Source organism: Tamandua tetradactyla, chromosome 2 (genome assembly GCF_023851605.1).
Source record: "Tamandua tetradactyla isolate mTamTet1 chromosome 2, mTamTet1.pri, whole genome shotgun sequence".
NCBI classification, from domain to species: Eukaryota; Metazoa; Chordata; class Mammalia; order Pilosa; family Myrmecophagidae; genus Tamandua; species Tamandua tetradactyla.
This window is the reverse complement of record NC_135328.1, coordinates 56,621,877-56,647,710: the sequence shown is the minus strand read 5'-3', so window position 1 is coordinate 56,647,710 and position 25,834 is coordinate 56,621,877. Positions and strand designations below refer to the sequence as shown.

At 49.4% G+C, this 25,834-nt stretch overlaps 1 protein-coding gene across 1 annotated transcript; it reads right to left on the bottom strand.

Annotated features, from left to right (window-relative positions):
* Window positions 1-562: 562 nt before the first annotated feature.
* On the bottom strand, window positions 563-15,800 carry IGFBPL1 (insulin like growth factor binding protein like 1). Its single transcript, XM_077133627.1, has 5 exons — window positions 15,365-15,800; window positions 6,357-6,466; window positions 5,048-5,167; window positions 3,354-3,507; window positions 563-1,395 (listed from the first exon to the last, which is right to left on the bottom strand). The coding sequence occupies exons 1-4, from the start codon at window positions 15,798-15,800 to the stop codon at window positions 3,358-3,360; spliced, it is 816 nt and encodes a 271-aa protein (XP_076989742.1). The 3' UTR covers window positions 563-1,395; window positions 3,354-3,357.
* Window positions 15,801-25,834: the final 10,034 nt, after the last annotated feature.

The following is a 25,834-nucleotide window of genomic DNA, read 5'->3' as shown; positions in this document are numbered from 1 at the left end:
GGAGGGATGTGCACACCTGCCCTGCGCTCCCTCCAGAGTTGGAAAGCGATCACAGGTGGGAAGGTGCTTTGTTAAGGAAGGGCATTCCACCTGGGAGAGATCTCAATTCCAACTTTATAACATTTTAATCACCTGGGGGAGGTCTCTCTCTCTTGTTCTCTCCTTTTTTTTTTTTTAGTCCAGCTACTAAATAGTCTCCTTCTTTCTCTTTTTTATCATTCTTGAGTGAGGTCAAAATATGCACAAGTCAAATGCATCCCTCCACGCCAACTCCCCAGCCAGCACCTGAGGCGGTTTTTTTTTTTTTTTTTTTTTTTTTTTTTTTTTTAAAGGAAAGACAGAGAGAAGGAAGGAAGGATAGAGAGAAGGAAGGAAGGAAGAAAGGGAAACATTTTTAAACATTTTCTTGTTTTATTGTATTCTGTTTCTCCGTTTTTGTTACATGGGCTGGGGCCGGGAATCGAACCGAGGTCCTCCGGCATAGCAGGCAAGCACTTTGCCCGCTGAGCCACCGCGGCCCGCCCCTGAGGCGGTTTTTACAATGTGATGATCAGAAGCCGGGTGCCCACTGCCCATCCCGGCTAGAGAATGCTGGGCTAACAAGGAGACATCAAGGTCCCCAAAGGTCAAGCCAAGGACATCTCTGAATTTGGGAAACTGTCTCATCTAGGACAATAAGGAAAAGGTGGGAATAGGACAGCTGCAGCCAGCGGTGCATACCTTGGCATGAAGCAATGGCATTTGTTTTTGAAGGAATAAAATTTTAAAAAGAAAAGTAAGACTGCGCTTCCCACATTTTTTTTTCCTGAGGATCATCTTACTCTAGGATAGCTGGGCTAGAAGGGACACTGGTAGCATCGCGTCTAAGGCTACATTCACAGGGGAAGAAAGCCAGGCCCAGAGTGGGGTGGGACCCGTGGAGGTCACACAGCACGGCAAGGGCAGGCAGAGCAGAGTGAGGAGCCCTCTGCCCTCCTACAACTCACGCTAAGTAACAAAGCACCCACTGAACAGTTAGAGACAAATGAGGTAAAGAGTCACAGGTGACACATGCCTGGTTTCAAGCCCTTTAGAATAACAAATAAACGGTTACGTGATCTTCCCTGGAAGGGAGTAGTTATAAAAAGAAACCTCACAGTGCAATTTGTTCCAAAAGTATAAAAATGCTGCATGCACTTCTGTTTTCCCAGTGTTTGCCCTGCTGAAAACTACATTTGATTCATAAACTACCAAAACCACAGATTCATACAATTGCATATGAAATCTAGTTTGCCATCTAATTTTACAAAACATACAAAAGGGTCATCCACAAACATAGTTGTTTCAACTCTTCACAAAGCAAAGCAATCCATGACTTGGCTTTTCCATTATCCTGTGATCTCCACTCTTAAGTCCCTAGGAAGAAAAGGAGAAACAAATTAGAGAAAGCAAGCATTCTCTGTCACATTCAACTACGAGTTAAATGGAAGGTGAGTGGAAGGATCTTTGGCTCCAAATCTCTTCAGGGCAAGGAATGTTGCCAGTGGGGGACAGGCGGCGCAGCAGGGCCCCAAGAGGCTCATTTAAGACTAATGGGTGGAAAGTTCAGGGAAACACATTCTGCTTAATATTAAGGAAGAACTTTTCAACAATAGAAAATCCTAAGACGGTTGTCTAGAGGTAATGAGCCCTGCATCCTTGGGAGTATGTAAGCAAGAGCTGGCCAATGCTACATGTTGTAGAGGCTCCTCAAGAACTGAGTGGTGGAGAAGGTCTTAAAATTCCATGGTTCCTTCACGGCTTCCCTTTTGAAAATTCATCTATAATAGACTACACTCACGCCCTGGAATTGTTTATGCTTTAAGAATATATACTTTGCATTAGTTCTTTAAAGTAGTAAAAACAAAAGAGTCAAGTAGCAGGAAGACACCTTTACCACCTGATCTCATCCTTTGAGTTTTACAATTTCCTATTTTCCTCCCCATTTTTAGGAGCTCTGACTGCTCACATGCATGAAAATTGTGACTAAAAGAATCCTATGATTAAAACCCTAGCAAAATCCTTCAGTACTCTACGCTGCTTAGCAGCTCACCTCTGGGGGTGCGGTGGGCCAGGGGAGTCTCTGCCTCTCCTCTGGCCAGGGGACTCTTAGTCCCTTATAGTCAAATGGGTGAGAGCCAGGGCAGCTTCTGTCCCCTGCCTACAGGAGGATCTCTGAGCTCACTTTACTAGCCAGCTGCGGCTGTGTGACAGCCCCCAAAGCTCACTGGTTCACAACCACCAACTTTTATTTCTTTGAATAAACGCTATCAGACTTGCTTCTGTTTTCTAGTTCTGTTTAAGAAGTTGTTGGCCGGCCTTGGTGGTGGTGGCCATCCACGCTCATTCATTAGAGGATGAGGAGTCCCTGCCCCCTGCCCCCTGCCCGCTGTGGGCGCAGGACCCCACCCACCCCACCCACTGACTCTGGGTGTGACCACGTGACTGACTTGCTTTGGCCAACGGACATCAGTAGACGTGACACCCGCCATGTATGAGCAGACGCCTCGAATGAGATTATGGGTCAGCTGGGCGTCTTGCTGGTCCTCTATGCCGTAAGAATGGGCACATGTCAGGGCTGCCTCTTCCACTGGGTCTTGGTGTGAGAAGACATGTGGGACTCAGCTACAATCAACCCAGAGCTGTGACACAGAAATAAAAGTTGGTGGTTGTGAACCAGTGAGCTTTGGGGGCTGTCACACAGCCGCAGCTGGCTAATAAAGTGAGCTCAGAGACCCTTCTGTAGGCAGGGGACAGAAGCTGCCCCGGCTCTCACCCATTTGACTATAAGGGACTAAAAGCCCCCTGGCCAGAGGAGAGGCAGAGACTCCCCTGGCCCACCGCACCCCCAGAGGTGAGCTGCTAAGCAGCGTAGAATGCTGCAGACAGGAGGGCCAAGACTTCTCGGCACCAAGGAAAGGCCAAGAAGAGACAGATGAAGCCCACATTGTCTTCTCAGGAGGAAAGTTTTCACGTGGATGTAGTCACAATGACACTGTCTATTCTATCACTCAGTGCCCACTCCACACAACCCACAGAAACTATTCCCTTCAGCCTCAGAAACAGAAAAACACCACCGGTCTTTTTCATTTTGTAGATACCCACGCTGTCCACAGCTCTTGGCTTTGCATGCTAGGAGGCCCAGAGGAAAGTCTGTGCAGAACCTATCATAGATTCTGCCTGCTAATCTTAACATGCACCTACGCTTGTTTTGCCTTCCCTCTGGTTTCCTTGATGTATGCATTTTTTTTTTTTATTATGAATCTTATAATCATCTCAAATATCCGTGCCATGAGTATATAAACACTGGAAATAACTTAGGGTGTGTGTATTACTCCATCACATGGGGCCATCCGGAGCTGGAAGGAGGGGGCCTCTGTAGTCCCTCGGCCCTATGACCTTCACGGAGCCCTGGGCCTGGGCCTCCCCAGCCGCATTGGCCCAGTGGCACTGGTACACGCCCTCATCTGCCTTTCTCAGTGGGCTGATCTAGAAATAAAACAGGTAAGAGAAAGACGGACAAGTTTACATAGTTATATATGGTACAACAAAATTACTTTCTTATTCAGCTCCTAATGACCAGTCTGAATACAAATTCCTTTTCAGAATAAGACCGAGCTCAGTCTATTTCTCTCTTGCCTTGGCTGCCAAGAAGCTCAGAGTTCCACTTTCTTCTCGGTTACCATGGTTAAGGGTGCCCTCTCTGTCACGGAGCTCACTGTAATGATTCCTCGGCATTCCTGTCTTTTACTCTGAGCTACCTGATTCTATTCTTGAAGGTGATAGGCATAATTATCGGGGAAATACTGCACATTAAATAAAAAAAGAACAACAATGCATACAGTATTCTCCACGGAGGCAGTCGTTACAACATACCATTAGTGAGAACCTTTACCTCCCCCCTCAAATCCCATCTTTCCTCATGGAAAAATGTGCTTTATTTGAAAAAGCCACAGACCCAACTGCATTCCAAGTCTCTCAGCTGCACTGAGAGGAGTCACCAAACTTCCAAGAGATGTGGGTGAAAACGAGGATATGTCATCCTCAGCATCTGGTTCCCATGCCGTCTGCAAAGCAGACCCACCCCCGCTCTGGCCACTTTGCCTTCTCCTGTTCTCACAACTGTGAGTCACTTCATGGAGTCTGGGGAGGGATCATGCACACCACCGCTTTTGAACCCATGGCAGGACAGGTGCAGGGTGAGCGTTCTCCTTTTACAGGTGATTCACAAGTAAGTCACAGACTGCTGGGCTCAGCAGGGCCCGCACACACTGGGGAAACTGAAGCCCACAGAGGCGGAGTGGCTGGTCCCACAAGGACCCCCCCCTTTACTCCCTCCTGTTGTCTGCACCACAGAGTCCTGGAGGAGGGTTCAAATGGGCCATCTTCCCGCTTTCTAAGTCATGTGGTCTTAAAGCAGGTGTGTTAGTTTTTTATTGTTGCTGTGACAAGTTGCCACAAAATTTAGTGGCTTAAAACAAATGCACGTTCATTATCTATACTTCTGGAGGTCAGAAATCTGATTGGGACTCACTGGGCTAAAATCAAGCTGTGAACAGGGGCTTTGTCTCTTCTGGAGGCCCCAGGGCAGAACCCATCAGCTTGCAATCCTAGGCAACCCCCCCCACCCCCAGACGTAGCAGCCTACTCCTCTGCCTCTTCCTTTCACATTTAAAGGACTCTAGGGATTATACTGGCCCCACCCAGATAACCCAGGATACTCTCCTTATTTTAAGGTCGGCTGTTTAACCCCCCTTAATTCTACCTGCAAACTTAATCCCCCCCTACCCTGGCCACAGGCTCCAGGGGTGAGGACACGGACGCCACTCGGGGGCCACTGTTCCCCCCCACGGCAAGTCACTTATTTTCCCAGGAGATTCACAACTCACCCTGCCTGCCTCAGAGCCGCTGCAGATTCCAGTGGGAAACAGACACAAACAGCTTTGAAAATTGTAACGTGCAAAAATATAAATTTAGGGTGGTCGTTAGTGAATAATGCCCAACAAACCTAAACAAACAAGACACTCACCAAGAGCCGGGTGGCGACCTTGTGATCAGAAGGGCCTCCCTGCACCTGGATGGCTATATTGTCATGGTCCCCAGGCAACTCCTCCAGCACCTGGGTGCCCGCAGGGGATGACGGCAGGACCTGCACAGGGCAGGGACACCAGGGGACGGCTTAGCGAAAAAGCATTTCCAGGTACAGACCGCCCCACGGACCTCCTCACCACCCTCATTCTCCCCGACCCAAAGGCCCAAACTCTAGTTCCTCTTATTTCTATTAAAATGATTTCGGCCTCTTGCTAATCTTAAATGCACGTAAAGACAGCACCCCCTGCTGGACAGTGAAGACTTGACACCACTATCTCCCAGAAGCAGTTTAAAACCTCACGGCCCTGCTCAGGTAAGGGGACAGCATAGGTTATGCGAGCTCTCAACAGCTGATCAACAGGAAGAAGTATTTTGGGAATAGGAGTGGGTTATTTGCCATCAGCCAGGTATTCCTAAAACCCAGCTCCCCAGTGAAGCTGGTTCTTACTGCAGCTGCTCTCAGCTGGATCAACAGTAGAACTTTCTGGGCAGCCATGGGGTAGAGAGCAAACGGCTCAGGAAGGATTGCAGTGCCCTCTTTTTGGGGGGAACGCTTTGGGGTAAAAGTTGTGAGACATAAACCTGGAGGCAAAAAAGTGGCCGTCACAACAAATACCATAGGCTGATTGGATTAAATCACGGGAATGAACTGTCTCACAATTTTGAAGGCGAAAAGTTCAAAATCGAGGTGGTGGTGGAATCACGATTTCTCTGAAGTCTGTGGCACTCTGGTGGTGGCCTGCCAGCCATTGCAACTCAATGCCTGCCCCATCACGTGCCCGTCTCCTCCTGTCTCCCTCTGCTTCCTGTGACCGCCCGAATTTCCTCTGCCTACAAGGACACCAGTCATATAGCATTTTGGCCCACCATGATTCAGTGTGGCCTCTTTTTAACTGAGAACATCTCCAAAGGTCTTTTTTAATGCACAGGTGGTTCAGTGGTAGAATGCTTGACTGCCACGTGGAGACCTGGGTTGGATTCCCAGGCCATGCTCACACAATAAAACAAAAAGATCTTTTTTACAAATGGGTTCACGTCCACAGGGCTGGGGGTTAGGACACGAACGTGTCTTTGTAGGGGGCGCCATTCAGTTCACAACAAGTGGTACACAACATGTCCTTTTTAAATCCTCCAATCCACACAGAAAGGGATCCTCACAAACACACTTAAAAGAAAAGCAACAACATGTCCCACACATGTCCGTGTGTTCCTCTCTCTCACACACACAAATGCTTGAACAGAGATACCTTTCTCCACCTGAGCACCGGGGCAGGCACAGCCCTCACCTCGCAGGACAGGTGCGCCTGCGCCCCGGTGACGTTCTCAGCACTCCCAGGAGGGGTGACGACCACAGGAGCTGCGGGGAAAAGGCAAGGGGACAAACCTTTACTCGACCAGCCCACCCCAGTCAAAAATCGCCCTGCAGAGAGCCTGCAGGGACCTCTGAGCATCAGGGTTGGGCCTTCCAGCGCCCCGTGTCTATAAGCCGTCTGCCCAGCCCCGACGTGCTGAGGGGGGCGGCAGCACACAAAAGCCCTCACAATATACTCTTAGGCAAGGAATCCTAGGACAGAGCTGTCCTCAGACCTGGGAAGAGGCCTCTGGGTTTCCTCATCCACGGCCTTTGTTTTATCAAGATGAAAACGGGCCCAGAGAGGAAGGGACACTTCCCACATTCAGCTGGCAGGTCTGTGGCAGAGGCCGGGTCCTGTCCTGCCCCTCCCAGGGCTCCTTCCAGGACCCCCTACTGCCGTCTGCCTGCAGCCTCAATGAAACACATGGCACAGACTCCCGCGAGGGGCTGGTGTCATTTCACCAATGGCGAAGTCTCGGAACAGATGGGCTTTTCTCCTTCTGCATGGAGGGGGTATGAAGAGTGATGCCCCGTGGAACAGCTGCCCTCACCCAGGAGCTGAGACCCCCTGGGGTCCTTTCAAGCTGTCCACTTGCATATCGCAGATGCACAGACCTCAGTCCACACACAGCTCCACACGTCCCAGGGCAAAACTGAAGGCAGGGAAACCGGGAAGGGACTGAGCCGGGCTGCCTGGAGAGACGTCCATCGGGCAGTGGTGGGTCTATGAGGGCCAGGGCGTGGGTGTGGGCACCTGAGTTTAGAAACTCTTCGCTCATGCTCCAGAGTCTGCTTCCTCCCTGTACTCGGCATCTCTGCTCACACCAAGACTAAGAGATCATGGTTTGGCATAAGAGGCCCTCTATCTCTTGCTGCCCAGCCCCCAAAGACGGACCTCTCGCCTACCCTGCAGGGCCTTGCCCAGGGACAGGTGGTCTGCACCCCTTCGGCCTGCTTAAGCCCAGTTTGCCTGGCAGTCCAGGTGTTCACATTTGGCTTCACTAGACTGCAAGCTTGTTCATCCATATATCCAGTTCCACAGTGTCTTGGGGAAAGTGCAACGTGGAAGCCTGGCAAAGGAAATGCTCTCAGCCTGGATTTCCATATCTGTAAAATGGGGTGAGCACCCCATGCTTCACAGAGTTCTTGAGCTGATCTGACAGTATGAGGAGGGTGAAGGCCATGGCTTCGTGAGGATGAGATGGAAGTGGGGGTTGGGAGCAGGTCTGTTTAACTGGATATGCTACTCTGACGCTGCTACTGACCCCAGAAAAGTCCATGTGCTTTTAATCTATTCTTGTGGGGACAGACGCACCGTGGGTGGGACCTTTTGATTCGGTTGCTTCCACGGGGATGTGACCCATACATACTTTATATGAATTATGTATTAAGTATAAAGTAGGACTTTATACTGAATTAAAGTTCTTTGTGAAGAGGATAGAAGACAGAAAAAGCCCAGAAGAGCTGAGAGATGCTCAGAGACATTTGGAGGAAGCCACTGAAACCTGAACCAGGGGAGAAGGACCAAAAGACGTCACCCTGTGCCTTCCCAGGTGACAGAGGAACCCCGGACACCAGCAGCCTTTCCCCAGAGAAGGTATCTTCCTCTTGATTCCTTAATTTGGACATTTTCATGGCTTTAGAACTATAACTTCGTAACCTAATGAATCCCCTTTGAAAAAGCCAATCTATTTCTGGTATATCGCGTTCTGGCAGCACTAGCAAACTGAAACACCGATGACCAGTTAAGGTAACACATGCTAATAAAGAGTAAACTCATTCATTCTCAGGCTATCAAACTGCACAGCCCGTGACTTCTAGAGGTCTTTGCCTGGTGACTCAAGGAGAGTCCAGCTGCTCTCCAGAGCTCTGTCCTGGGGAAGAAAAGGGCCACCTGGATGAAGATGCAAAAAATAAATAAATAAATAACAAAAAAGAACCAAGGTAGAAAGACAGAAAGGAGGAGGAAAGGGGTGAGGGACAGCATCAAATCCAAAGCCACAGGGCAGAGGGACAGAGGGGTGCACAGAAATGAGACTGGTCTGGCCCTTCCAGACAGACTGGGAAAGAGATGCCAAGCCACTACAAAATATCTTTGGGAAATTTTCTAGAAGCTACTGAGTTTCAAACTGGAGAGCCCCCTAGCATCCTAACTCCTCAAGATTCTGTGCTTGAACGCCTGTCACATGCTCATGCAGCCTCCACTTGCACACCTCCAGTGACAGAGAGCTCACTACCTCTGCAGCCAGACCCTTCCATCCTTGCAGGCCTCTGCTTATGAGAAAGTTTGCCCTCACCTGCAGCTAAAACCTGCCTCCCTATAACTCCCTATAGATCTTTGGGCTGCCCTCTAGGTGTCCAGAGTCTGTCCAGAGAGGTGAATACAGAGTCTGCCCTCCCTCTCCCAGGCTGCTCTCTGCCTGATGAGCTCACTTCTTCAACAGTGCCCATTTAACTGCCCTCCAAAGGCCCACATCCCTCTCCACATCTCTAGGCATCTAACAATTGACACACCACAGCTGCTGAACCCACTGCCACAAAGGACGGCAGAACCCGGCTCTCCTGCAGAAGCCCCATCTGCCCTGACAAAGAGAGTCTAATTTATGCACATCCTCCTGCCTGCGTCTCATCAGCCACACAGGCGCTGGCTGCAGCCCGAGGAGCCCCAGACTGGTCCTCAAATGGCTTGCTCTGAGAACAATCAAAACCGCATTTTACACCAAAGCCCTCTCTGGACTCCAAAAGGACACTCAATCTGCGTGTTTTACTTTCATTCATGTAAAGTCATCAATTTTAAATTAGATTTCATCAATCCCTTTCAGGCCTAAATGAATAAGCCAGGAAATCACATTTCATCTCTCCCGCCTCGCTTTTCCCTCGCCCTCTCTTTCAATAGCTACGATTAAGAAAAACTGTCTTGGAAACACTGCCTTTGTCACTGATTTCCTAGCAGAAAATACCATTTCTTTTATCAAAGCAGCTCTTGCTTTTGATGGTAAAGTGACATTTAAAATTTTTTCAATGATTTATTTCTTGGTTTAAATACAGTCAAGTCTACTCTTTCTGGTGTACAGTTCTACAAGTCTTGACAAAGGTGGAGTCCCATAACCACCTCTACTGTAAGGGTCATGAACAGTTCTATTATCTCAAAATATTCCCGCTTGCTGCCTCTTCGTCGTAATATTTTTTTTAATATCAACATATCTGTTTTTCACAGATCATTTTTATTCAAACCATGCCTTACAATCAGTAACTGTAATACTCATAGCAGCACGGGTGCTAATGCCACCGGTCAGCCCCGAGCCTTGACCATAGGCCGGGGGTGCCTCTCCCGCTTACAGGTGTTAACTGGGCTCCTCCCCCCAGTCGCACCAGTGAGGGCCATTTATATGCCCATCTGCCGGATGGGGAAGCTGCCCAGGGCTACCCAGACTTCAATGGAGGCTCCAGATCTACTCTTCATCTCCTCTGCCCGCTGCCACCTCGCCTCCTCCCCACAGGATGCTTCCGAGCCCGTTAACCCTTCAGTCCTCACACCGGCCCCGGGAGGTAGGTGTCTGTGTCTTCCCACTTTACAGATGAAAAAACCAAGGCTCATAAGTGCTCGATGGAGCTGGGGCTCAAACTCAGGCCCTCCGTTCTATTAACTTTTGCACTGACTTAAGGTAACGATTCTTAAGCAAAATATGTATCATCAGTGTGGACATCATTTCAGAGTAAGAGATTAGTTCCTTAGGGATTGCAAAGGATTAACTGCATCCCCCAAAAGATGTGTTCAAGTCCTACTCCCATGTCCTGTGCCTGTGATCCTATAGGGAAATGGGATCTCTGAAGATGTTATTAGGTAAGATGAGTCCAAAGTGAAGTGGGTTAGGGTGGGCCCTGATCCAAGAGGGTCAAGTATTTATAAGCAGAGGAAATTTGGGGGTGGGGAGAAATAGAGATAGGAAGAGGGGGGGGGGGGTGTGCCATGTGTGGAGGCAGAAGTTGAGTTATACAGCCATAAACCAAGGAACGCCACGGATAGGCAGCCGCCACTGAAGCCAGAGGGCAAGCATGGGAACGAGCTCTGTTCCTTTAAGCCACCCAGTCTGTGGTACCTTGTGACAGCAGCCCCAGGAAACTAAGACAAGCATGAAAACCCCCAAATAATAAGCTCAGGGACAGCTCTTGTGAAGACACCACATGGGACAGGTGGTGTATCCTTCAGACCTGCAGGGCACTCCCCGTCCACTGTCCCCAAGGGCACACTCTGAGCTCGATGACACGACATTATTGGCAAGAGGGCTGGCAGGGTAGGCCGGGGCGGGGTACCCAGGTTCAAATCCTGCCTCCAGCACGTTCCAGTGCCGCGACTCGGGCCTCCATTCCTTTTTCTTAAAATGGGCACAGAAGTCCCTGCCCTCTCGCACCTTCCCCCAGACTGTTTGTGGCAAGGAACCTAGGGGAGGCCAAGACCATGCGACACGTAAAAGGCTTCGAGAGAGGGGCCGGGAATCAGCAGTCATGCCCCAAGGCCAGGCCCTCATAGGTGAAACCTCTCTCCCTGGGAGACATCCAGGGTAGGGCCAGAGGAGCCAGGGCTTTTCTCTCTACCTGCCTTGGACAAGTCTAACGTAGCTTTCAGGAAGGAGGACAGCTCGTGGTCACTGCAGTCTCTGAATGTGCCCGCTTTGTCTCTCGAGCTCGTCCTTGCTAAAGCTTTGTTTCCTTCTGCTGTGCCAATGTGAGTCCCGGAAAGGATGGGATGGTATGAACCTACCCCTCCGAGCGGTGACGGGCAGCTAACGCGGGGCTTGGGGAATGCCAGGCCTAACAGTCACCCACGTGTGCACTGCCCAGGAGCAGCACTGCGGGCGGGCGAGACAGCGCCGGGGGAGGGGCAGGTGCCCGGATCCAGGCACCAGCCTCGAGGGCCTGGGCATGTTCCTACCCATTTCCTCCTCCACTGCAATGAAGGTGATGACCGTGGCCCTGCATCCTCTGGGGTGAAGTCAGATAATGGACGCGAATGCATTATTAACTGCACAGCCCTCTACAAATGGAAGAGATATGCATTATTGCAGGGTGCCCACCCTGTGAGCTAAATTGGTCCTTGATGGCTGGAACGAAAAGTCTTCCCAAATGCCTCTGAGATTTCTTTAATTTTAGCAGTGCTAGCACAAGAGAAGCACGTCAAGAATCATGCCTCACGACCCCATCTTCTTGTACGAAAATGTGCACAACCAAAGAGTTGAATAAACTAATGCACTGAACAGCCCTGATAATTTATGCTAATAGTCACTTTACGATGTAGAACAAGAAACAGCTTAATCCTGCTCCCTGCAGCCTGCATCTGAAGTCCCCTCCCTCGCTATCAAAGGCTGTGGAAAACAAGCCCGCCCCCTCTTCTTTGTCCCTCTCACAAAGTGGCATTCGATGGCTCTCCCTGGTTACCTGGAAACACACGCCTAGCAGAGACAGAGGCTTCTAAGTGGAGCTGGAATTTTCAACCAAGGTGAATTTTCTAAGAATTTAAGATCTCAAGAGTGCATTGAAGCTGCTGGTGCTGATGCCATGGCGGGGGGGGGGGGGGGGGGGAAGGGGGGGGGACACCGTCCCTAATGCAATTTGGCATTCAAAACACGGCAGCTGGATCCCTCCCCCCCCCACCACCAGTGTTAACAGCCAGGGGTACACATACTGCACAAGCCAGCCTCTTAAAGTGATAATGATACCAATAATAATAAGTACCACCATGACAAAATCACTTCGCACCAACTTACAGGTGAGAAACGGAACCAATGATTTAATACAGAATGAAGTCCCACCCTTCAGCCTGGTATTGAAGGGCTGCAAGGACCACACCCCAACTATTCTGGGGCCTCATCTCCAACCCCACCCATCTTCCTGGGGGCCACCCTGAGGCCCCTGTTCAAACCTCCGTGCCTTCCCTTACACTGTGACCCCCACCCCCTCCCTGCTGGGCATTTTCTTCCCCTCCTTCCAGGCTCCTCTTAGAGGCTGCCCCTCTGAGAAGCTACCCCTGTCCCCTGCAGGAGCCATCAGCAAGTGCTAGATGGTGGGACGCACAGCAAGCTGTGGGGAAAAAAAGGACGATGGATCCAGGTTGGGAAACCCCTGGGATTCAAGCCTCGGCCTGGACGTGGCGGTGGGCTGGAGACACGGAGCTCCGGGCTGGAGGAGTGAGGGACACCCAGGCGCGAGGCCTACCTTAGCCAGGAACCAGTCCTGGGGCTGCAGGGCATTTCCTGCTCCACACCTCAGTTTCCCCTTCTATTAAACGGGACTGAGAGCTGGCCGGGGTCATTGTGAAAACCAAGAAGAGAGATGCGAACGCAATTTCCAACACTAGAGAATTATTCACACGCAGGTAACACAGTGGGATTTCAATAAATGCGTGTGGCTCAAAGGAGCGCTCTCGCTCGTAGGCATTCGGAGCGCAGCAGGAAAGCTCTTCATTTAAGCCCGAAAACTGTTTCCAAATGCCCCTAGAGGAACGGGTAAGAAATCTTCACCACAGGGTGGAGGAACCCAATAAATATTTACCCAGGCCTCACGGCTCCAAAGCCGCGGTGCTCGATGACTGCAGGGGTGGGTGAGGGGCTGAGGAGGGGCAGCTGCGTGACCCAACTGGAAACAGATCCGCGGCTGCAGCCGAGGTCCCAGCGGCACTGGTAAGACGTCGGAATCAAGGACGGTTCCCGGGCACATGAATGAGGTGCTGCCTGTCCTAGGAGACAACCCCTTGGCCGCACCTTCAAGTTTCCCCAGGACACAGGAGCGGAGGCCACACAACCCATCTCACGACAAAAGAGCTGTGGGAAAACAGTGCCTGGGTCTGTGGCACAAACGCAGGTGGGGAAGCTGATCCTGTCCCTAATGGGGTCAATAAAAGCGACTCCGTTCGGCCCCTCGTCCATCTTTACTCCTGGGGCCTCAGAACCCACAGATCAGAGTAGAGGGGCTGTCACATTTACTTGTCCTTTGGTAATTTTCAGTGAATTAGGGCTATGGGGTTTCTATCTGCCATCTGGCTTCACTCTGGTAACCGTGGCAACCACCATCTGTCTGATTTCAAACTATCAAGTCCTGTCTGGAAAGAGCACTGTGCGGGGTGTCAGGGACCTGGGAGCTGGTCAGACTTTTGCTAGTCACCCTGGACAAGTCCCCTGCCCTCCCTGGGTCTGTGTCTCCTCTGCAGAGTACCAGATTTGGTCTAAATGTCTTTAAGGCTCTTTCTCTTAGGAACAGAATAACACTCCAGTGTGAAATTATCTGAGCCTATCAGCATCGTTTTTAGATGGCTCTGAGACCAGATGGCCATTTCTTATGTATCCTGCACACAGAAGTCTTAAAGCTTTTACCTTTATGGAGACAAAGAGAAATGCCTGGGAATTAACTGCTGAGGAAAGCAGATTGTAAAACACGTGTCAGGAACTAGGAGGAAAGAGAGAAAGGACTGTTTAAACGCCACAGGGAAGAAACAAAGGTTCAAAGTGGAGGGACTGGAATTAGGGCTCCACAGGGGCTGACCTGGCCCAGAGAGGGGAAGGGACGGGCCCAAGGTCACTCAGAATCCATAGCAGCCAGGGAAGCATCAGCCACCGGGAGCACCCACAGGCAGAGCCGTTGGGTACTTTCTTGAGCTCCCAGGGCTGTCTCCATCCAACCGATGGGCCAACCATTGTTTTATGTTTCCCTGGATAGGAGATTTACTGCCCCATTTCCCACAATTGGCTGGGTCTCCCGGACTCAAGCACAACAACCTGGAATAATCGGAGGAAATAATACTAGATACTTTTCAAGGCAAAGGGCTCCAGTGAGCCAGATCTGCCAGGTGAAGTATATTACACCTCCACCCCTCCAACCCCCCCCCCCCCCCAACACCCACCTTTTCCCCTGCCCAGGCTACCTCCTTGGACCTGAAATCATTACACCAATTTAGGCTTTTCAGTCTGGACCTGGTCTCCAGGATTAGGTCAGAATTCTTCCCCATGCCTGAATCCCACTCTCAAATTGGGCTGCCTGGGACTGGCTGGCCACATACTCACTCACCCTAAACTCTCCACTGTCCCCTGTAGGCAGTACAGACAGGGGCAGTTCTCCAAAACCTAACCGGCAGGCCAGGTTCACGCTTAGGGAGCCTGCAAAGCAGGACACTTGGCTGGACATTCTTATTCTAATATTTAGGTTTATTTTTGTTGCTTTGTTTTCTTAAAATTACATATATAGGCTGGGCAATACGGACACACAGAGTTGACTCTGTGGCAATGTTAAAGAAACTTAAGTTTCTAGGTCTCATCAAAGCATGGTGTAATTTCCCGTTCTTTTAAAGTGGGCCCCTCCAAATAATATAAGCCTCAATCCCACAAAACTTCACTCTATCACTGATGGCAACAATCTCTTTGGAGCTTAGGTCTCAAAGGTCTTATCCATCTGGGGTGGGAGCACCCTCAGGCCCACCCCCTGGGCTCTACACCGCCATTACTAACAGGCTGGGTGCTCTGGCGCCTCGACTCCTGAGTCCCAGTCTGGATCTCCTCCTCTGGCACCCTCAGCTTCTCTCCCTCTCCCTTTAAGTAACCCATCCAAGGCCAGGCCTGGGGCACAACTCCAGAAATGGGTCAGATCCAGCGGAAGCCCCCAGAAACTCCTCACTAGGTCAGACCTGAAAATAACTGCAGGCACCTGAGTAGCACAAGGACAGCCGGTGTCTCCACGAGCTTCGAAAGGGAGGGTGCAGGATGTGGATTTCCGCCCGGGTCTCCCAGAGCACAGGGCGAGACATGACATACTGCTCCAGAAAGGGGAAATTAAGGCCTAGGACACACAGTGCAAAGGCGCCTTCCACCCATACCCACCTCAGCCCCGCTGGGCCGGAGCCGGAGCCCAACTCACCGAACTCGCAGGGACCGTCGCGCACCTTGTGCAGGTGGCCGGGGTGCGCGTGGGGTACATCCCGGGCGCGCAGCCGTAGCGCGCAGACGCTGGGGTAGGTGCGGCCGTCGGAGCCGCAGACGGCGCCGCGCTGCGCGCACACGCAGAGCCCGGTGCCCTCGGGCGCCGCCCCCGCGGCGCGGCTGGCGCACACTAGGCCTGGTCCACAGCGCGCGCCGGCCGGTCCCCCGCAGCTCGCGCCCTCGGCGCCTAGGCAGCGCGCGCAACACCCGCACTCGTCGCGCACGGCGATCCCGGGCAAAGGGCAGCGCGCGGGCGCCGGGCAGAGCTCCGGCCGGCACGGACCGCAGTCTGGGCGCTGACGAAGCCGGAGGCCTGGGACCCGCGGCGGCAGCAGCAGGAGCAGCAGCGGGAAGAGCCCTGGGAAGCGCGGCATGGTTCTACTCCGGGATGGCAGTGGCGCCTCGACTCCGCGCTCAGCTCTGCGCGCGCGGCGCACCTCCCCGCCCGCCCCGCCGCCGCTGATTGGCCCGGCCTGCTCCGCGGGGCGCCCGCAGACTCCTGCCCCGGCCGTGGACCAGCGGGTCGGGTGGTTCCTGGCCCGCAGGGGTCCTGAGCTGAAGGGATATCCGGAGACCTGCTCCCCGACACCCCATTGGAATTCTGGGGAAACTGAGGCACAGTCCAGGCGTAGAACCAGCACAGGATATCTGGTCTGTAGGTCCAAGATGGGCTTCAAATAGTATGCCCCTTAATCCTCCCAGAAGGATGCGCCCTTTTATTTTAGTTTGCATTTAGTAGTCTTCAAAGTTTTATTTTTAAAAGGGATTATATGGCTTAAAATTTCAAATTTTATAGACAGATGTGATGGCAACGAGAGGGTTTCCCTTCCCGTCTCCCCATCTCCCCATCCCCCACCGTGGTCCCCAGAGGACACCCTTGTTAGCAAGTTCTTGTGTATCTTTCCAGGAATTTTCTTTGAGTATAAAAGCGTCTTGATTGTATAGCTCCTCCCTCCTAAAAGAGAATTAAAAGAAGCATAAACATAGTAACGTGGTTGTTCTGCGCTTGGCTCTTGCACCTAGGATATTTCACATAGTTTTCCTAAATTGTATCATCTCTGAAATTGGGCATCTTGAGCAATCAATGATTAGCACAGTTTAATTGGCAACACTTTTTTTTTTCTTTTTAATGCTACACAGAGACATGGTGCATCTCACGTGCAACAGCGACTTCAGTTGTGATAAGATATTGTAATATATTTTGGAGCTCATGTAGACTGACCTTCGGCTTTTTCACGTTGAGCAGTGTTTATTAAAAAACTGCAGTTTATTTAACTGGTGATTGTTTTTGGTCTTGCTTCACTATAAATAAATGTCTTCTGATGTACGTCCTGGTGAGCAGTGTTGGTGTCTGGTTAGCTTAGTGGGGAAATGTATGTTGGAGCAATGCAGGCTCTTGGAATCAGCTATTCACGCGGCCCCCAAACCTGCAGGAGGCTAGGCTCTATGCATCCCATCTCTGCCCCAGTCCTAGAAGGGGACCCAAACAAAATACCTACACGAGTCCTGATTGCTGGAATTTGATGTGTGGCCAAGTGCACCATTCTGTTTTCTTCCTTTGCTGAACCCCCCAATGAAGAAAATCCCTTGGAGCTACAGCACCCCTGAGTGGTGTCCATTTTGCTTTTCAAGCCCAGTTTGCATTCTTCCAGGGGATGTTCTTACCCCTAGAAGGACTCCCTGCTGAGGCTCTTTTATTATGTGGTCAGAGTCAGGCCAAATGCCTGCCCTGCTCCAGCTCTCGCCTTGCAAGCAGCCCCAGGTTTGGGAGTAGGAGGGTGAGGATTAGATATAGTAACATCAGTAAAGCACTCAGCATGGCTTTCAGTATTTATAAATGATTACTTTCAACCAGAAGGCCACTGGTTTTTACCTGGAATGAGCTTAAAGTACTCATGCCTCCTGACCCTCTTGTGCCCTTCTGTGAATCTCTCTTAAAGAAATGATCCCTAAGTGTAAAAATTTTATCCTGGATTTGGTTACTACAGCAAGAAATTGGAAATGACCTAAATGTCATGGATAGGCAAGGATTAAATAAATTATGGCACACCCAGTAATAGATTGGGCATTGAAAATTAATAAAGAAATGTAGGTTAATGAAAATGAAAAGATGTTTATAATATATAGTTTAGTGAAAAAAAACAATTGTGAAACACGTGTCTAGTGTGATGACACATTTGTAAATACGTGGGTGTGTATATATGCAGACATTTGAAATTGTGTAATGATGTGAAAGAAACACATAGTAAATGAACAAAGTAGGATTTGAAAACACAGGAGATAAACTCCATGCTGCTTTTCAGGGACTCTGTCCTAGTAAATTTACATTTTCTAATGGTCATGGCTGTCCAAAGAGAATGGGCTGTTCCAGGGGTAGTGAGCTCCCTGTCATGGGAGGAATTCAAGGACAAGTTTTGGCCACAAGTGTGGAGGGGATGGGGTCAAAACATCAAATAGGGATTGGGTGATGTTCTAGTTTGCTAGCTGCCAGAATGTGATATACCAGATATGGAACAGCTTTTAAAAAGGGGAATTTACTGAGTTGCAAGTTTACAGTTCTAAGGCCTTGAAAATGTCCAAATTAAGGCACCAAACGAAGTTACCTTCACTCAAGAAATACCAATGAAGTTTGGGGTTTCTCTGTCCTGGAGAGAGCTGGAAGGGCACATGGTGAAGCCTGCTAGCTTCCTCTCCCTGCTTCCTGTTTCATGAAGCTCCCCTGGGGGCATTTTCCTTCTTCATCTCCAAAGGTCTCTGGTTGCGTGGGCTCTTGTGGCACTAGAGCTTTTTCCAAAATGGTTCCCACTTAAAGGGCTCCAGTAAGCAACCCCACCTTGAATGGATGGAGACACATCTCCATGGAAACAACCCAGAAGCTCCCACCCAGCAATATTGAATGAGGATTTAAGAACTCAGCTTTTCGGAGTCCGCAACAGATACAAACTGGCATAGGTGACATGACCTTTGAATCCTTCAAACGGAGCCACCATTCCCCTAGTGCAGTACCTGACCCTGACCCAGACTGGACAAAGTGTGATCATGATTAGCAAACTGTTTATACAGGAATGATATGCCCGCATGTGATGCAAACATGGAGGGAACAATAACTGAATGGTGTTATTGTTACGAAATTAATGTATGCCTAAGGAAGGCTGGGATACACAATCCAAACAGAGGCACATTTACATATAGTCTTTTACGTGGTAAGGAATGTATTATATATGTGACGACTCTTTAAGAATTAAGGCAGAAAACTCGGTCTCCAACACTGAACCTGTAGTATTAACGTCTGAGAACCTAGGCAGAGAAAACATTCCACAGCATTGACAGTGATTGCAACCATTTCCTTTTAAAAATTGTCCAAAGCCCTTCAGCCCAGCCAATACCTTAGTTCTTTCCCTCCTTCTGGTTCTCAGAGTGCCCGTTAACACTGGGCAACATCTGTGGGCCCCATAGGAGGATGGGGAGACGTGGGGACTGAATTCTCCCTGCGGGAAAGGGGGTTGAGGCACTTCTGTTGTCCGGCTGGTGGTGCACCCCTGAGCAGCTGGGCTCTCTAACAGAGTAATTAACAACAAGGCAGTGTGGCTCTTCCACCTGCCTTGGTCACAGCCCCCATTGCAGGAGAGGCTACCTAGTGGCCCACTCTGGACAGATGCATGCACATCAGCAGCTGCTCGCCCCAATTCATTCCTTCCTCCCTTGAACATAGAGATGAGTGACAGACGATCCCTGTCCCGGCAGCAAAGGAGAGGAAAGGGGTTAAGGTTGGCAGAGGCCTCTCCACAAATGGGTCATGGGGGAGAGTCATCCAGGATGAGGAAGGACAAATTCCTGTCTCCAGTTCCAGAGCAGAAGGGGAGGAGGGCTTCCAGAGGGGAGCACCATGAACAATGGGGGTTGTTACAGGGGGGCAGCTCTCAATCCAGTGCCTTGTAAGAGGGAACTTAGCAAGATGCAGAACTTTCCAAAGGTGGGAATTCAGATTCTGAGAGCCAAAATGGATGACAGAGGATTTGACTTCCTGCTGTAAATTACTACAAAACCTAGACAAAATAAGTAAAACAACTGTTTGCAGGGCTGTCATCTTTGAGAGGGGGACACATATAACGTGAACCCCACATTTACCAGGGCTCTCTTCCATGGGGGCATTTTCCAGGCTGCTTTGCAGGGAAGTGGATCTTGAGGCCATAGCTGAGGTCTCCATGGACAGAGGAGGCAGAGGAGGCAGAGATCCAGCTAAGGTAGATGGGATTTAGGGAGGAGCCACAGAGAGCAAACCTTGGAAACTTGTGTGGAGATTCCCCTTTAGACCTTAGGCTGGCTCTGGACTGTACGTGTAGGGCAGAACAAGGAGATCTGGCAGAGAGCAGCTTCTGGGAACCTAATTGCCGAGTGGTGAGTTTGAGGCTTGCACGGAGCTGATAAGGACCTTGGAGTCCAGGCCCACCCGGGGTGGAGTGTCCCAACCCCCTAGAAGCCCTTTTCCAAGCCGAAGCCTGCCTGCACCAGCCGAGCAGCACCCCTCTGCAGAAGTCTGAGTTTCAGCTCCAAGGACCCCCCTACTACATGCTTCTCAGTTTTAGTAATTCTAACCTTTCCCTTTGTTCTCTTAGCCCCAATGGAGCTAGCAGCTTCCTGCAGTTGCTAGCCCCTTGCAACCTAGTTAACAGTTTTTATTATTGAATTCCCTGTCACCAACTAGACCCTGTGATATATCATTAAAACCAGGAGTGGTTCCAGTTAACTACCCTCAAAGACAGTCACAATCAGAAAACCAGAAAGTTTAAATAGAAATAAGCTCCAATAGTAATATAAATTATTTAGTAAAACAATAAATTAAAAAATATTTATTGTAGCAGTAGGGTCAATATTGCTGAAAATGAAACAAAGTTTAATTGGGTGGGTTGTATGATTACAATGTAAATTAGATTCCTGCTTTGCCAATCTCCAGTGTGAAAGTTAAGGCATTGCTTAGAAAGGAGTATGAAGCCCAGATTTAGAAGGGGGATATCTAGGCAGATTTAAATGAAGCTGAGAGTCTTGTACCCCTGAGTCATTCTGAGCCTCCCCTGCCAGTGGACGCAGCTTGCCCATTGGGTCTGAGAAGATTCACTTTCCCTTGTTTGGAGACTGTGATACGCTCACCCAGGACAGTTGCCTTGCAAAGGGCAGCTATTCTCCTTAAGACCTACCCCAGTCGGGCCTGGGATCAGATCTCCACATGAGGGAGCAGGGAAGTCCAAAGTCTGACCTGGGAAAATAGATCTTTTATACCAAAAGAATGACAAGATTGCAGAAAATTGGGGATTATGTGTGGGAATGAATTCTACAGGTGTTAGACCAAGGAAGACGGAATTTACCTCTGGATCGATTCAAATCTATTGGGTGTGAGTGGACCTACCAGAGATTCTGGATTCAGTGTGTCAGTTCATGCAGCTGGAAGTGGCTCTGTGGTTTACTTAGCTGGTTGAGTGAAACTGAACTCAGTGATGACATCCGTATATTTAGTGAACTCAAGATCCAGAATCTACCTGGTGTGTTGTAGAGGAAGGAATCAGAAGGCTCAGGGAGATGCTGGGACGATATATTACATACAACCTGCACACACACACGCATACTTCCCAGGAGGGCCCAGTGGGCACCCCGTTGTCATGGTAGGTTCATGTGTCAGCTTGGCCAAGTGGTGGTACCTGTTTGTCTGGTTGGGCAAGTGCTGGCCTGTCTGTTGCTATAAGGACATTTCATAGAATTAAATCATGATCATGTCAGCTGCATCCACAGCTGATTCCATTGGTAATCAGCCAAGGGGAGTGTCTTCTTTAATGAATGATGCTTAATCTAATCACTGGAAGCCTTTTAAGGAGGATTCAGAAGAGACAGGCTCTCTTCCTGCTTTGGCTGGTAAGCCTCTCCTGTGGCGCTCGTCCAGACCCTCCATCAGAATCGTCAGCTTCACAACCTGCCCTGCGGATTTTGGACTCTATGTTCCCACGGTTACATGAGACACTTTTATAAATTTTATATTTATGAATATTTCCTGTTGATTCTGTTTCTCTAGAGAACCCTAACTAATACACCCCTTCACTATGACATTAGGAAATACAGCAGTGAGGGAGCATGAGCGCCCTTGACTAGCTCTGTGGAGGCTGTCCTCTGACAGCCACTGTGAGATGAGATGTGCCACCCACTGAGATGGGCCCCCTGGTTCCACTGAGAATGGTGGACCCTGGACTAGCAGAAGCCAAGAGGCAGTTCTTACAGCCGAAAGGCACACGTCATACATAATGGGCCGCAAGATGAAGCTGTGGTCATGATGTTTGACACACAGGGGTCTTTGGCATTGGCCCGCTGTCATGGTGTCCATAGGAAACAAATACATGATCAGCCTATAAAATGTTATTTGCTCTGTATAGCAGGAAAAACCCCCCATGTCTGGTGTTTAGAAACTTGACCTGAGTCGCCATAATGTGAAGAGTGACGGTCTCTCATCCAGTGTCCAGACCTCACCCAGACCCAGAGCTCCTCGTCTGCAAGGGAGGCCGGGTCCTCTCTGTATGCTGTGAATCTTCGTCTAAGCTTCTTCTAAGGGACCTCTGACTACTTACTAAAATGACGATGTATTTCGGGAAAGGAAACACCAAGACCAGGGACTATGAGACACTGGCTCTGAATCAATGCTAAAATTCCTAGGGGACCCAAAATCTCACTGAGGCCCACAGTCAAAGTGGGGGCCCAAGTTCAAATCACCTAGTTACTTTCCCGGTTTTGAATGGAATAGACACATGTGGCAATTGGCAGAATCCTGAAATCGGTTCTATTATGACAGGGAGGACCAAGTTCCTAGATCTTTCCTTTGCTCCTGGCAGAGTGTCTTGGTTTGCTAAAGCTGCTGGAATGCAATATGGGAGAACTGGGTTGGCTTTTCACAGTGGGGATTTATTAAATTACAAGTCACAATTCTAAGGCCATGGAAATGTCCAAATTAAGGCATTGATAAGAGGGTACCTTCACTGAAGAAAGGCTGCTGGCATCCGTGGTTCCTCTGTCACATGGGAAGGCACATAGTAACGTCTGCAGGTCCTCTCCAAAATGTCTCTGGGCTTCTGTGGGCCCTTGCTTGCGTCCCCTGGGGCATTTTTTCCTAAGCATTCTCTCTGAGTTCTCTTAAAGGGCTGCAGTGAAGGGTTAAGACCCACCTCGAATTGGGTGGGTCACGCCTCCATGAAATAACCTAATCGAAAGTCCCATCCACAATAGGGCTGCCCCCCAAGAATGGATTTAAAAAGATAGTCTTTGTTGTGGGGTGCACCGAAAGAGAGACCACACAATTCAAAACTGCAAGCCAGTGTGGAGTCTTTATTAGCCGGCCGGCGACTGCCCCAGAAACTTCCAAGAAGGAAGATTCAGAGAGCAGCCCCTAGAGGTTTTCAAGGTGAGCTTATAAAGGCTGAAATCATGTTGTGGTTTTGCCATTGCCAGCAAGCGTTTCATAGAAGCAGAAAAATGCCGTTAGCTGTTGCCAAAACACACCCCATTCTCTCAGTTTCCGAACATTGGTTATTGTTTAACTCTTGGGGACCTTCCGCCCCAATGTTGTGGGGACTTTCCCTGCTCGGGCCTGATTAATTGCTCCTGCTCAAGCCTGATTAATTGCTCTTGGCCCTCCACAGTCTTTACTGGGGTTCATAACAAATTCAAACCAGATAGAGACTAAACTGTTGTGGCCAGTTTCCTCACAAATAACTGAAAAAGAAGTCACCTTGCCAATGGGAGGATTAATTTTCTTAGAAATCCGCACAGCTTAATCTCGCATGAAGCAAGTAGATGCCTCCTTTCAACACGCCTTTGGTCCTGCTCCTTTCAAAATAATAAAGTGTCATTATTGTGCTAAGGTGCCTTTGACCTCTTTTGGAGACAGGGTCCACATAAATGTAATTGTTTTTTTCTTACTCACAAATATCTCTCTTCTTGTAGAGGAAGGTGTACTCATTTCATCCCACCCAGGTCAGGCCCCTACATTTCAGCTTCAGTGGCACAGTCTTGAGTCAGCAAACACTCAGATAGCCACTTACTTCCACAGGCCAGGCCTGTGCAGGGCCCTGGGATTATGGCTGAGCAAACCAGCCGGTGTATGTGAAGAGGGCAGCCTGTGCAGGCAGATAGAAAGCACATGGCCATCTTTCAGTGCAGTCAAGTCTCCTATGGAAGAGTGAGAGCTGGGGGAAAAGAGTCTAGAAAGGCTTTCTGGAAAAGTCCTTCCTAAGAGAGCCTCGAAGTTCCAGTAGGCGTTGGCCTGGAAGGAGAGTGGAGGACGGAACAGTGAGTCTGAAGGCATGAAGACCAGAGGGAGCGGGGTCCCTTCAGGAGACAGGCGCGAGCTCAGCACAGCCACAGGGCAGAGTGGGGCCGGGGAGGTCTCGGTGGTCGTGGCGGGGGGACAAGGCTGGTGGGACCGGCGAGGGCCAGAGCACGGGCCTTGCCCAGCAAGCACCCAAGCTTGGAAATGGTGGAGCACAGGCTTGGCCATGGTAGCTCGGGTCCATATTGCTTTCTGACGGGCTGCGGGCAGTGCATACCCACTGGGGAGCTAGGGCAAGTACTTCTGGCTCTCCTCTCTTCCTTCAGCATGTTTTCCAGTGGCTTTCAGCAAAATGTACCATTTGCGTGGTGGCTGCCTGTAGAGATCGCCACCTTTTGGACAATTCGGGAATTTTAGATCTAGAAATGACGTGCTACTTGTACATTAGTAAATATTTCCTAATAATTGGAATGATTTAAAGCACTGGGATAAGGAGCTCCTGATTAAGTGGAGAAAACAAAAATGTATCCAGTAAACACCAAATGCTCGAAGATATGAGTTTGTTTGGAACAATGGGGTAGGTGAGGAAGGGTTGGAATGCAGGTTAGTTTCATTCCTTCGTGTGTGTGTGTGTGTGTGTGTGTGTGTGTGTGTGTGTGTGCGCGCGCGCGAAGGAGGTGCATGGTCTGGAAATCGAACCTGGGTGTCCCGCATGGAAGGTCAGCGTTATACCGCTGAACCACCCGTGCACCCAGTTTCGTTCCTTTTTAAAGGAATAAAAATAGTTTGTAGTCAAGAGTCCCACCTGCCCCCAGAAAGCCACTGGTATCATTTAATGAAGAAATCTTTTGCGCTAGGCTTACAGACATCTGGGTTCTTTTGTTTCTAAATGTAAATTAAGCCACATCTCTGCAGAGTTAATAGAGGCTGTCCTGCACTAAGCAACTCTTGGGGTTAACATCGAGAAGCAAGCTTGCCCTTCACGATGCCCTGCTGAATTTCCTTTTGTCACGTCGTCAGAACTCTGACTCCTACTAAATGCAGGGTTCAAATATGGTGGCTCTTCTAATCTAGATTCTGGTGTCGTCAGTGTCTCTTCACTCGCTCTCTGCCAACTGCAGCACCGCGGCATGGCTCCTGGAAAGAGGTCTCTGGTGGAGGGCCACAGGGCTCTGCTCCAGTCAGTGTTCTTGTCAATGACAAGATGAAGTCAGGGAAAGTATTCAAAGGTCCCAGAGCTGAATAAAGGACTACCAGGCAGGGGATAGAAGTAGGACTGTTCAAAAGAGGCTTGTATAAGAATGGTAGACAGAAATTAAACATTGAGATGTCCTAGGGAGACAGGTAAAAGTCTATATCTGGACTCAACGCTAAAATGAGAAAGTGTGTGAGAGAGGAAATGAAATCTATACCACATGGGGTTGCCGGAAGGCTCAAAAGAAGTCATATCTGGGGCATAGTAGGCCCTCAGAATTGGGTTCTTATTACCACGAGATTTTCCTGAACATAAGCATTTTAAAACAAATATCTCAGCTTTTCTCTCACTTTAAAGTGACTACGACTCTCAAAATCAATAATGACTCCTTCTGATAGCTGAATAGATAGAAAGTATTCAGTTTAATCCTTTAGCTGAAAATGCTCAATATGGTCTTCAGTATTTAAAAAATGTTTATTACATTCATTTCACTCAAGGAGACTCGAGTTATTTTAAGCCTAAAAGGTGCTGTTGAAATAGCTTGCTGTTAATTTAATCTCCAAAATTTACTCTCTGTTCCTTTTCTGTTACAGTAAAAAATCCTCCCTTGCTCTCCTTGCAGGAGTGAAACATCATATGAGTTAATATCAGCACCTTCCTACCTTTGAAGGACAAGATCAAAAACCAAAAGAGTCAACAAAGAGAAGGGCCTACAAGATAACAGGACATAGCAACCAAAAAGCTTTTCCTCTTTTGTAATTATTTTTTCTTTCTTTCATTTTACTCTTCTTTTTCTTCTGCTTTCTTCTGGATCCTGGCCATTTCTTTGTCTATTTGGGGTTATAAAAGCCCAGACCACCTTCCCCACTCCAAACTGGTATGGGGAAATTTTTCCACCAGTTCCTTACGTG